Source organism: Acomys russatus, chromosome 4 (genome assembly GCF_903995435.1).
Source record: "Acomys russatus chromosome 4, mAcoRus1.1, whole genome shotgun sequence".
Lineage (NCBI taxonomy): Eukaryota > Metazoa > Chordata > Mammalia > Rodentia > Muridae > Acomys > Acomys russatus.
Genome location: NC_067140.1, coordinates 14,917,297 through 14,929,626, shown reverse-complemented (window position 1 = coordinate 14,929,626; position 12,330 = coordinate 14,917,297). Strand labels below are relative to the sequence as shown.

At 49.8% G+C, this 12,330-nt stretch overlaps 1 protein-coding gene across 2 annotated transcripts in view; it reads left to right on the top strand.

Annotated features, from left to right (window-relative positions):
* Positions 1-12,330, top strand: part of Slc13a3 (solute carrier family 13 member 3) — a 69,065-nt gene that overhangs the window by 20,573 nt on the left and 36,162 nt on the right. For both annotated transcript variants that reach the window (XM_051143810.1, XM_051143809.1), the window contains exons 2-3: positions 2,266-2,531; positions 5,278-5,441. In XM_051143810.1, the coding sequence (XP_050999767.1) occupies positions 2,266-2,531; positions 5,278-5,441 (430 nt within the window). The remainder of the gene's footprint in view (positions 1-2,265; positions 2,532-5,277; positions 5,442-12,330) is intronic.

The following is a 12,330-nucleotide window of genomic DNA, read 5'->3' as shown; positions in this document are numbered from 1 at the left end:
ACCCAGGATGAAGAGGTTAGGGCAAGGATGATGAGATCCAAGCTTGGGAGACGGTGTTCAGTATGCTTCCATCATCTTGCTAGAAAGTTCACCAAACTCTGTAGTGAGAACAGGTCCCAGAATGCTGTTTCCCTGGAAGTCTTGGCCAAGAGTGCATCTAAAGCCGGAAGAAGCTGGAATTTCTCAGCTCTGGTAGGAGGGCAGCATCTTGGTCCATTTGAGCTTCTGTAACAAAACACCTCAGCCCGGGCCGTCGATAAGCAATACAGGCTCCCTGTTCACAGCCTTGAAAGCTGAGAGCCTTTATGATTCAGGTTGGTGGCCCAGCAAATGCCCAAGATGGAGATATTGGCTGATTAGGCTCCCAGTGCAGTCAGCACTCAACCTCAGAGAAGTGTCCTGCTCCAGAGTCCTCACAGAGCAGAAGAAAGGCCCTGAGGCCTTACAAAAGCACTCCTCCCACTTCTAAAGACCTCACCTGTTAATCACCACCACAGTAGAGACTGGGCATCAACAGGGAGGAGAGGGACATGCACATTCAGATGCTGCCATCTGCTCTTTCAACACTCAGCTCCTACCCCCTCAATTCCCACAGCTCATCAGAACCAACTCTGCTATAAAGCTTACCTCCCAGGGCCGGAGAGATGGCTCAGCAGCTAAGAACACTGGCTACTCTTCAAGACGACCCAGGTTCAATTCCCAGTACCTACATGACAGCTCAAAAACTGTAAATCCAGTGCCAAGGGATTAGATGCCCTCACAAAGACATACATGCAGGCAAAAGACCAATGCACATCAAATGAAAAATAAGGGTAAGTAAAACATTTAAATTTTAAAACAAAAATAAAACCTGGGCTGGAGAGATAGCTCAGCAGATAAGAGCACTGTCTGCTCTTCTAGAGGTCCTGAGTTCAATTCCTAGAAACCACATGGTGGCTCACAACCATCTATAATGAGATCTGGTGCCCTCTTCTGGTGTGCAGGTGTACATGCAGACAGAGCGCTGTATATGTAATAAATAAATAAATCTTTAAAACAACAACAACAAAAACAAAAAACAAAACAGTCTACCTCCATGGGAGTGAACGCCACACTCCATGTTCTCTCCTGGAGAAGCGGAAGCCAGTCATCCAGTGGTAGCCAAGGCACCAACCAACCCAAACAGCATGTTGGAGGGTCTGCTGTTGCCTAGCAGCCTGGATGTCTTGGGTTGGACCCAAGCTAATAGTAAATGACCTTACACACAGAAGGACCCACCTTTCTGAAGCTGATATTCATGTCAGGCGGTGTGCAGAGCAAGGCAAATGCTTGCTGAGTGTGGCTCCTTCCTCCCATGTGGAGGGTGTGCCTGCCTGAGTGTCCTGTAGGGAGGTAGTTGCAACCAGTGCTGGCCAGTCCCACTCACACCAGTGGCCTCTGACTGCCTCCATGGCAAACGTCTCTGGCTGAAGGGACACGCTCAGTGTGTGCCTGGGGCATTTGGGAATGCTGAGAATTGATGCTCCCAGGATCAGTCCTCAACCAGGACTAATGAGGGGTCAGCTGTGAAATACTCCAGACATCAAACATTTCAGAGAACAGCTCAAAGCATGCTTGACAGCATAGAACTGCTGAGGATCGCTGTCAGCACAGCCCCACACAATCCCCTAAACTTACAACATTAAGAGGTGGCTTCTTAGCCAGGTGGTGGTGGCGCTCGCTTTTAATCCCATCACTTGAGAGGCAGAGGCAGGTGGATTGCTGTGAGTTCGAGGCCTGCCTGGTCTACAAAGGTAGTCCGGGACAGCCAAGGCTACACAGAGAAACCCTGCCAAAAAAAAAAAAAAAAAAAAAGAGGTGGCTTCTTTTTTCTTATCTTTCCTTTTCTTTCTTGTAACTGTACTATGTGACTTTCAAGCATAATCTTTGTGGATGGCATCTTTTCCCAGCATCAAAAGACTGGAAACATCTGTTACTCCACCTCCACGGTTCGCACCAGAACCAAGCTTCAGGCGTCCATTCGGAAAACCTTCTAAGTATTCTTAATTGGGTTTCTTCTGTTTCACTTCCCCACTGTCTTTCCAGAACTTTCTAGAATTTTCGTATATCTCTAACAGTGTCTGTGGCACATAGAGAGCTTCTCCTTTTTATAGTTGAGCAAGATGACACTGTCCACTGCTTCCTTGAGTATGAGCCTTGGTGCCCACCCCCTCCTCCTGCTCCCCAACGCCTCTGGCCTGATGCACAAGTCGCTGACCAAGTGTTCACTCCTTGCTCCACACACAGGAAGGCCGCTGCCTGTATGTCATCTTGCTCATGGCGGTGTACTGGTGCACAGAGGCCCTGCCCCTGTCTGTGACAGCTCTTCTGCCCATCGTCCTCTTCCCCTTCATGGGCATCCTACCCTCCAGCAAGGTCTGTCCCCAGTACTTCCTTGATACCAACTTCCTCTTCCTCAGCGGGCTGATCATGGCCAGCGCCATCGAGGAATGGAACCTGCACCGGAGAATCGCCCTCAAGGTCCTTATGCTGGTTGGGGTCCAGCCTGCCAGGTAAGGCCACGCTATAGGGCAGCCTGGGGCCGGCGGGGGAATCAGCAAAGCTCTTCCTGTTTGGTCACTGAACCAAGAAACTCATTTCCCACATGTTTTGGCTTATTAGTTTCTAGACAATTTGGTGGGTTCCTCACTTGTAAAGGGTCGAGCTGATTTGGTGACAGCTGTCTTCAATATGCTTGAAAGTCACTCAGTGCCAGCCATGACAGCGCATGCCTTTGGTCCCAACCCTCAGGAGGCAGAAGAGGGCAGGTGGATCTCTGTGAGTTCAAGGTCAGCCTGGTCTACATAGTGAGTTCCAGGACAACCAGAGCTGCATAGTGAGACCCTGGCTCAAAAAAGCAATAAAATAAAAGTTAAAACTTACTGGGGATGGGGTTGGGCTGCTGGCCCCTCAGCCTTGTGCACAAGGACTTAGAATACTGTCACCAGGCCTCCAGGGCGGAAGTCAAGATCCTCTGCCCTGGAGAATGGCAGCAACCATCTCTGCGATGCTGGGTGTCAGCATTTGTTCCATGAAGTCCTTGTGGGATTAGGTGGGCAAGGTCAGGGGATCACTCGGACTCTGGCTGCCAGTGTGGAGGGCATTGGAGGGGCCTAGGGGAGCCAGGAGGAGGGTAGGAGACAGAGAGAGAGACTAACCAGAAATGGCCTCAGTCTCTCAGAGAGGATTTGATCAGATGATTGAGTGCCTTAAAAAAGGAGTGTTCCTGGGATATGGTGGTGCATATCTTTAGCCCAGGTACTCTGGGGGGCAGGGACAGGTGACTCTCTGTGAGTTCAAGGCCAGCCTGATCCATATAGTGAGTTCGAGACCTGCCAGGGCTGCATACATAGTGAGACCCTGTCTCAAGAAGAAAGTAGTGTTGGCATGTATTATTGTTTTCCTGTGAGCCCCGGAGGCAGGCTGCTGACTCTTGCCTTTTCTAGAAGGTTGTTAATGGCATGAAACACAATGCGTGGAATTTTAAAATGACTACCCAGGCCTGTGATGTCCCATCCTGATGACACGAACCTAAATCTGAGACCCGTACGTAGTAGGAGAGAATCAACTCCCAAAAGGGGTCCTCTGACTACCAACATATGCCTTTGTGTATGTGCGTACACACACGGGGGGGCTGGGGGGTGGAGGAGAGAGAGAGAGAGAGAGAGAGAGAGAGAGAGAGAGAGAGAGAGAGAGAGAGAGAGAGAGAGAGAGAGATTTAATAAAAATAACGGCCCCAGTGACAGCAAAGTGCAGTTACCTAACAATTGTGCCAGCTGTGCCAGGGTGCCACACACTAACCTCCAGTAATCCAGCACAAGGTGCACTCCATGGCAAGTCTAACAAGAACCATCATTTGGTGTCAGGTTTAACTGTCCACGACACCTCAAGGTTCCAAAGCTCTAATAGTGGCACACGGTTCTCAACCTGTGAGTCTTGATCCCTCTGGGGGCCAAATGACCCTTTCACCGGGGTCACCTCAGACCATCTGAAAACACAGAGATTCACATTGCAATTCACATCCGCGGCAAAAATCATGGTTATGAAGTAGCAACAAAATCAGTTTATGGTTGGGGGAGTCACCACGGCCCGAGGAACTGTATTAAAGGGCTGAGGACCCGCTCGCTATCTTACAATGTAATTGGGAAGCGCTCATGTCAACGTGTTTCGGTGACACAGTCCCCGTTCATGCTATGAAATGCTCTGCTCCCATTAGAGCTGTCCTGTAGGACACTCTCAGATAAAACCTTGTTTAATGCCAAGTGGACTTGGACCCCCTTAGTATGATGTCCCAGCAGAGAGCCAGGGGACTTCCTGGAGGAGGCAGCCTGTGGGCTCAGCTGGGTGGAGTGGACAAAAAGGGCAAAAAACACACGCTGAAGCTGCAGCCGGGGGGGGGGGGGGCGGACAGGAAGGAGCTGGCCTAAGAGGAGACAGGAATGGATGAAGAATCCAGAAGCTATGGAGTCACAGGGAACCTGACAGGGCTTGGGGTCCTTGGTTTAATCTACGGCAAAGCCTCCACTTACCTCCTACTTAGCGCCGTAGTTAAATGAGCTCCAGGTGGAAAAACGCCATGACACCTCAATTCTGCTGGGGGGGGGGCGGGGGGAGAGGGGGGGGGGGGAAGGGGCGGTGGACCAGACAGAGACCAGGAACAGAAGCACCCAGGTGGCTTCACGCTGGCAAGAAGCAGGTGAGCGAGCAGTAGGTGCAGGCACAAGTGGGAGAACAAGGAGCGGCAAGGGGGCAGATTGAAGTGCCCGGTCAGCCAGGTGGTGGTGGCTCACGTCTGTAATCCCAGCACTCGGGAGGCAGAGGCAGGCGGGTCGCTGTGAGTTCGAGGCCAGCCTGGTCTACAAAGCCAGTCCAGGGCAGCCAAGGCTACACAGAGAAACCCTGTCTCGAAAAACAAAATAAATAAATAAATAAATAAAATCAAGTGCACACCAAGCCACATTTTTTCCTCTAAAAACAAACTTAGGGCAGGCACGGCCAGCGGTGCAGTGGGGACCTGAGTTAGATCCCTAGAAAGTGCATACAGATGGAAAGAGAGAAGTTCGAGTGCACCATTGTGCACACACCCCAAAGAAAACAAGAAAAGCCTAGCTGCTCCTGTGATTGCTACTCATCTGCCTTCTCTGGACCCCAACTTCCCTCTTGTAAAACCAACCACTTAGACGACTCCCCAGGTACTCGACCATAGCTGCCCTTGGACCCTGAGTTCTAGACCCAGTCCTAACTCTTTCTGCCGCCCAGGCTCATCCTAGGGATGATGGTGACCACTTCGTTCCTGTCTATGTGGCTGAGCAACACGGCTTCCACCGCCATGATGCTGCCCATCGCCAGCGCTATCCTCAAGAGCCTCTTTGGCCAGCGTGAAGCTCGGAAGGACCCTCACCAGGAAGGCGATGAGAGCGCAGGTGAGGCTGGGCAGGTGCCAGGGCCCATGTTGCTGCTCGGGGGATGGGCACTGGAAATCCACCGGCCACTGAGGAAGGCCAAGGGCACACTCATGTGCTAGGCACACACTGTGGGATGAGTGTTTTAATGATGACGGTTGAGGAACAGATACACCAAACCATGGTTACCTTGGCCTTTTTAGATGTGTTTAAATTGTATACTAAGTAATGGGCTAAGCGTGCTTCCTGTACATTTGTAAGCAAGTGCTGTAGTTAACATAGTTTGCAAGCATTTGAACAGGCACTCCTAAACTCTGAGACCCAGGGAAGTATCCCAGGAAACAAAGAGGCTAGCAAGCATCAGATGGGCAACTCCCCGTGCTGGTAGGAACAGGAACTGTGCAGATTCTCAGGCACTGCAGGAGAGAGTGTGGTCCAGGCTAGCCTTTTTTTTTTTTTTTTTTTTGTTGTTGTTGTTGTTGTTGTTGTTTGTTTTTTGTTTTCGACATGGAGTTTCTCTAGTCCTGGCTATCCTGGACTCACTTTGTAGACCAGGCTGGCCTCGAACTCACAGCAATCCACCTGCCTCTGCTTCCCAGTCGCCACCACACCTGGCCAATCTAACTCTTCTTCTTCTTCTTCTTCTTCTTCTTCTTCTTCTTCTTCTTCTTCTTCTTCTTCTTCCTCTTCTTCTTCTTTAAGATTTATTTAGTTATTATGTATACAGTGCTCTGCCTGCATGCACACCTGCAGGCCAGAAGAAGGCACCAGATCACACTATAGATGGTTGTGAGCCACCATGTGGTTTCTGGGAATTGAACTCAGGACCTTTGGAAGAACAGACAATGCCCTTAACCCCTGAGCCATCTCTCTAGCCCGGTCTAACCCTTCTTAAAGGCATTTTGCAAGGACTTAATCAAGTTACAGGAAAGCTTGCAGTTTCTTTTCCAGATGCAATTGCTCACGGAATTCTCCAGCTGACTGGCAAGGAGAACACTGTTACTGCAGTATTCTCCATGACGGGAGGTGAGATAAAAGGGGTTAGGGTGGTACAGGCCTGTAGCACCTGCACTCAGGAGGCAGAAGTAGGCTAATCTGAGTTCTGGGTCAGCCTAGTCTACATAGTGAGTTCCGGGTCAGCCAGAGCTACATAGTGAGACCTTGTCTCAGAGTAGGGCCTGACAGGGGGATGAGATCAATGTAAGATAAGCTACTGTCACAGTGTGTACTGACATGAAAGGTCTGACCTCTCTACCCTTTGACACTTGGCTCTCAGCAGATGCTGTGTTTTCAGGTGACTGTGTTGGGCTCAGATGGAAGCTACTGTCCTAGATCACACAGAGAAAAGGCGGCTAAGCCTGACTTTAAACCCATACAATGTGGCCAGAAATGAGTTACATTTCTTTTGGCATACATTTTTTTTTTTTTTGCAGCAATAGAAAACATGTCTGTCTTCAAGTTATTTTCTTCATACATGACAATATCAGAGAAAGGCATGGGGGGTCACTTTGATGACAAAAGGATATCGAGACTTTTCATTGTGATTCACCCCAACCTGTGGTGATAAAGTGACTGCCACATTACCTCTACTTTAAATTGTCTTACTTTTTTATTGATGTCAATATACTTCTAAGAGAGGCCTAAGATTCATCCACTCATGGGCCAAAATTGCCAGCTCATCTCCAGCATTATCTCTTCCTTGATCACAGAACCTACATGATGCACATGCTAAGCTGAGGAAGGTGGAGTTTCCCATGTTCCCTTGTGTATTAGGTGATCAAGTGTCTCCGTTTGGTCCATGAGATGTTAGTGGAAAGATGGGGGCTCTTGTGGTTCTGCCCTTCCCTGTCTCTACCCCATGTTGAATTGATGTGACTGCAATGGTGAGAGGGGGAGACACCTCCTGGGATGAGAGATGAAAGTGGTTGATCACTCCCACAGAGGTGTCTTTCAGGCCAATAAATGCGGCAAGCATCATCCTTGAACCCATGGATAGCATTATCCACGAAACTATGCTAGCAATGTTCTTTGCAAGTGTCTGTTTCTAGGCTTACCTCAGAACAGACTTGTCCTACAAGGATAAGGACTTGAGTTCCATTCTCAGAGCCCATGTTAAAAAGCCAAGTAAAGTGGCGAGTGCTTGTAAGCCCAGCACTGGGGAGGTGAACACAGGTGGATCCCTGGAGTCTGCTGGCCAGTCAGCCTTGCCGAATTGTTGAGTCCCAAGCTGTTCCTGTTCCAAAAAAACCCAAGATGCTAGGTAGGGTGGTGCATGCCTTTGGCCTTTGATCCCAACACTTGAATGATAGAGGCAAGTGCATCTCTGTAAGTTCAAGGCCAACCTGGTCTACATAGGGAGTTCCAGGCCACCAATTAGCACTGAACGTGAGACTCTGTGTAAAAAAAATTATATTTATATATATATATATATACACACATATATATATATAAAATAAGGGATGACTACTCCTGAACAACAATACTTGAGGTTCACTTCTGCCTTCCACTAGCACAGATATGTTTGCACACATATACACATACACACATGCATGCATACATACCTACATACACATGTACACTGCCTATTCACACACTGTATACATACTCAAACCTGTACATGCATATACATATGCATACCTACACAGCATGTCCACTGCATATACATGCACACAAATATACAATGCACACATGTACAGCCATACACACGCGCATACTGCACACACATGTACACATGCACATCCAAACATATGCATGTACACATGCGCACACACACACATACACTGTACACATGCAAACCTGCACACACATACACGTCCACACATGTATGCACAAATTGAATTGCACATTGGTCCATACAGCATGTCTGGCAAGTGTGGGTGTTTATTCATCATGCGAGGCCCTGACAGCAGTTAGAAGCACTGTATAGGGCAGGGTTTGGAAAGGCGGAGTGACACATCTGGTGTGTCACTGTTGGTGAAGTAACAGAGGTGGATTGTCACGAGGACAAAGTCTTCCAGGTAACCCAGGAGAGTTGCCAGGTAGTGGGGTTAGCAGTTGTTCCCTGCAAATAACCAGACAGTAAACATTGTAGGCTTTTGTGGGCCACTCTGTCGCAACTTTCTAACTCTGCCTTTGAAGAAGGTGGCAGGGTGCCGACGGCTGACTACATGCCGAGAAAAAGTCAGGTATGGAAGCCAAAGTTAAGATTTCCTATAATTTTGTTGTCCCCAAATGGTCTTCTCCCATGGATCATGTGTGTTTCTGTTTACATTGCACATGTCCATATGCATCTGAGGGAGATGCACACGCAGCGTGTCCTCTGATACATGGTCCCCTGATAAACCTGGAGCACACTGGTTCAGCTAGACTAGCTGGATGGCCAGCTTCCGGCAAGGGGCCTCCTGTCTCCTCCTCTCCGGCTCTAGGATCACAGGCACATGTGCACTTGGCTTTTTTTTTTTAATGATTTATTTATTTTTATTTTACATGCCTTGGTGTTCTTCCTGCATGTGTGTCAGGTCCCCTGGAACTGGAGTTACAGACAGTTGTGAGCTGTCATATGGGTGCTGGGAATAGAACCCAAGTCCTCTGGAAGAGCAGTGCTCTTAACCACTGAGCCATCTCTCCAGCTCCAGCACTTGCCTTTTACTGGGTGCTGGGAACGAAACTCAGATCCCCATGCTAGTAAAGTGAGCGCTTTGCTGACTGAGCTATCTCCCAAGCTTCGGATATTTTCAACTATTTAAAATTGTAAGAGCTGTTCTTGGTGGTCAACTAAAATGAGGGGAGCCAGGTTCGGGCTACAGAACCTGGGCTGCTGAGCCCACTCTGCGATGCTGGCCTTTAAACTGCTCCCTCCCAAGCTGTGGGGGCTCTGAGAGGAAAGCTTCACAGTGGCCTTGGGGTGGCCTCAGACAGTTGGCACTACCTCTGCACTCATTTGCGCATCAGCTTGCACCTGTATCTTCTGTTTTGCCTGATGTGTCTGCAGAACTGTGCTCACTGGATACTTAATCTATTCGAGGACCCTTCTGAGGGCCTGTGCCTGAATGGGGCGGGCTTCCATCGACTTCATTTTGATAAGTGAGAGTCAAGGAAGAAATAAGGAGAAGATGAAGAAGATGATGCAGGGGTTACCGTGGCAACATGGCCTGTGGCACTAAGAGTTTGGGTTGGGCTGGCTGACTGTGGGGCTGTCCTTCCATCCCATTCTCCTGCCTCCCACGAGATGGCCACATAAATGTTTGACTATCCAGTCCCTTATAACAAAAACAGAAACTCTAAGACCTTTAAAAGGGAGGGCACTTGCCTGAGGTCATACACAGGAATGGTTATGAAAAGAATCCTACTCTGCAGGCTGTGGGGAGGTCGAGACCCTGGAGCCCAGGCCGGACGTCTGCCTTCAGGCTGCACAATCAGAAGCCTGAAGGTTAATGATCAGCCTCAGAGACTCAGGGGCAGTGTTAACTTCAGGGCAGAGAGAGGCGTTTTCCAGTCAGTTTCTGCGCTTTAGGCAGGAGGGAGGACGTGTGGGGTTTGTGTTAGTGGAGACAGATTGGAACAAGGAGTGTCTCAGAGGCTCCAAGTTCATGAGGGTCACTGATAGGCAGGTTAACAACAATGGCAACAGCAAACTGTCCCTTCCTGAAGACCCCGAGGGTCAACCTGGCTCATTTCTCAAGAGCCTGCTTGATGTTTGTGGTCCCCATTTTAGAGGCAGAGAGATGGAGGATCTCAGGGGCAAAATGTTTTTGCGCTGAGCACATGAACAGATAGGAACAGATGCTCGTGAAAGAGTGGGGATCACTAGACAGGACCGCAGGAAGTCCCCCACCTTGCAGGGAGTCCCTGCCACCTCTCCTTCCTATCCTGGTACTGCTGTCTGAATGGTTCGGTGGCATTTTGCAGTGACACCTTCCACTCGTTAGGGAGTGCTGTTCTAACCCAGGCTTCAGTCAATGTATATTCCTTCAAAGCTGTGTTTCACTTGAGTCCATCAACCAGCAAGGGTTTGCCTAGCTTTCGAACCTGAACTCTTCCGTCTTTTCTCTGCCGGGAATAGGCCGCCTATATGCTCCACCCATCGAGTTGTAGTTAGAGCAACCATTCAGGTTGAGGTAATTAACTCGCTTTTGTATCTTACAGTACTACCTGGCACATAGTAGGTGCTCAATAAACGCACATAGGTAATGAGTGAACAAATGAACAGACCAGTAAGGATCCGTGATAACCCTCAGTTTCCCTCCAGGCTACTGGATGTGCTGAGTGAGTTGTGTTCATTAAACTACCTAATGCATTTAGCCCTCTGTGAGGTGCTCTTTGCCTAACACAACAGGCTAGCTCTTTCCTGAGGCAAATTTAAGAGCTTGGACAGGGAAGTTGGAATAATCATTAGCTCTGCATCATGCCTACTAGGTGCCGGGAGAGTGTCTTGGACACTTGGTGAGAATTACAGGTGGAGATGGGCAGCTCAGGGTAAATCGTCAGTCCTGGGTATAGCATAGGTTTGCTTCTGCCACTAAGCCATGGGGGTCTCCTTGCCCCCAACCTTGACCTGCCTCTTCAGGCCTCATTTTCCAAATGCAGAGGATGGTAAGTAGGCCAACTCCATGGCTGCTGGAGGCTATGTGCTGGCACTCTCGCTATCCCAGTGTCCACTCAAGGCTTGTTGTCTGCATGGCCCTTACATAAGCACCAAGCTCTGGGCTGACCTGTGGCTCCAGGACCCAGCAGAGGTGCCCTAGAGACGTTGCCCCACAGACCTGTTTCCATTCAGTCTCTCTAAGGCCAGTTGGGTCACAGGAACGCTGTGGGACAGCCAGAGTAAATGTCGAGCAAGGAACGCTCACTCCCCTTGGTTTTCCTGTTTTTCCAACTTCATGTTCATCACCATGTCATCAAAACTAGTGCCCAGTGCCGAACACTTTGACATCGATATGAACCCCCGCCAGTGTACACACCAAGCCCCTTGTGCCTAGTCTCATATAGGGCTCCCCAACTCTCATGTAGGCAGTGAGTAGCCAGGTTCCACATGAGATGACACCTCCCTGAAGTGTACATGCCCACTACCAGGACCTGGGCAGACACCTCAAGCTGCAATTTCCCTTCTGTGACTTCAGATCTGTTGCTCTCAACCCCTATTACACAAACGAATCCCCTGCCAGTCTTGTCAAAACCACCAAGGCCCTGTCCACTGCATGTCCCCTGCAGACCCTCCTTGTAGGACTCACACCCAACAGAGTCCCTGAGGCTGGGGATTCTGCCCCAGGTACCAGGGGCCCAGTAAGAAAGATACAGGGCAAGGTAGAGATATATGGGCCAGGGGTCACTGGGTCAGAGGTCATCCCCTAGGGAGTGACTCCCCCCCCTCCCCAAGCCCCACCCCCATCTGTGTGCTATTAACAGCCTTTTACTCCCTGCTTCAGTGCCCTGAGCCCTGGCCTCGTGCACCGCATGTGGACATGTGTCCCATTGCCCTAGCCAAAAGCTGTTCAGCACCTGGCCTTTCACCTGAGACCCCTGCTGTGCTCAGCAGGGACGGGGCACCCCAGGGCACAGCAGAAATGACACTGTCAGCCACCATAAAGTCTTGTTCTCTTTTGCTGCTGGCAAGATAGTGATAGCCTGGGGCAAGGAAAGGTGTCCCCAAGCTAGTGGAGGAGACTGAGAGAGGCCAAGGCAAGAAGAACCCAGACCCTCTCAGTGCACAGGGCTGACCGTATGGCCTGATGTCCAGAAGGAAATCAAATGGTGAGTGGGTGTGTATGCTCAAGTTTCCGTGTGCTGGTGGTGGTGGTGGGGTGTGTGTGTGTGTGTGTGTGTGTGTGTGTGTGTGTGTGTATGTCTGTGAGAAAGGGGGAGGAGAAGGGGAGGGGGAGTGTCTCCAGGCCCTCTGGTCTCCTTTGATGTG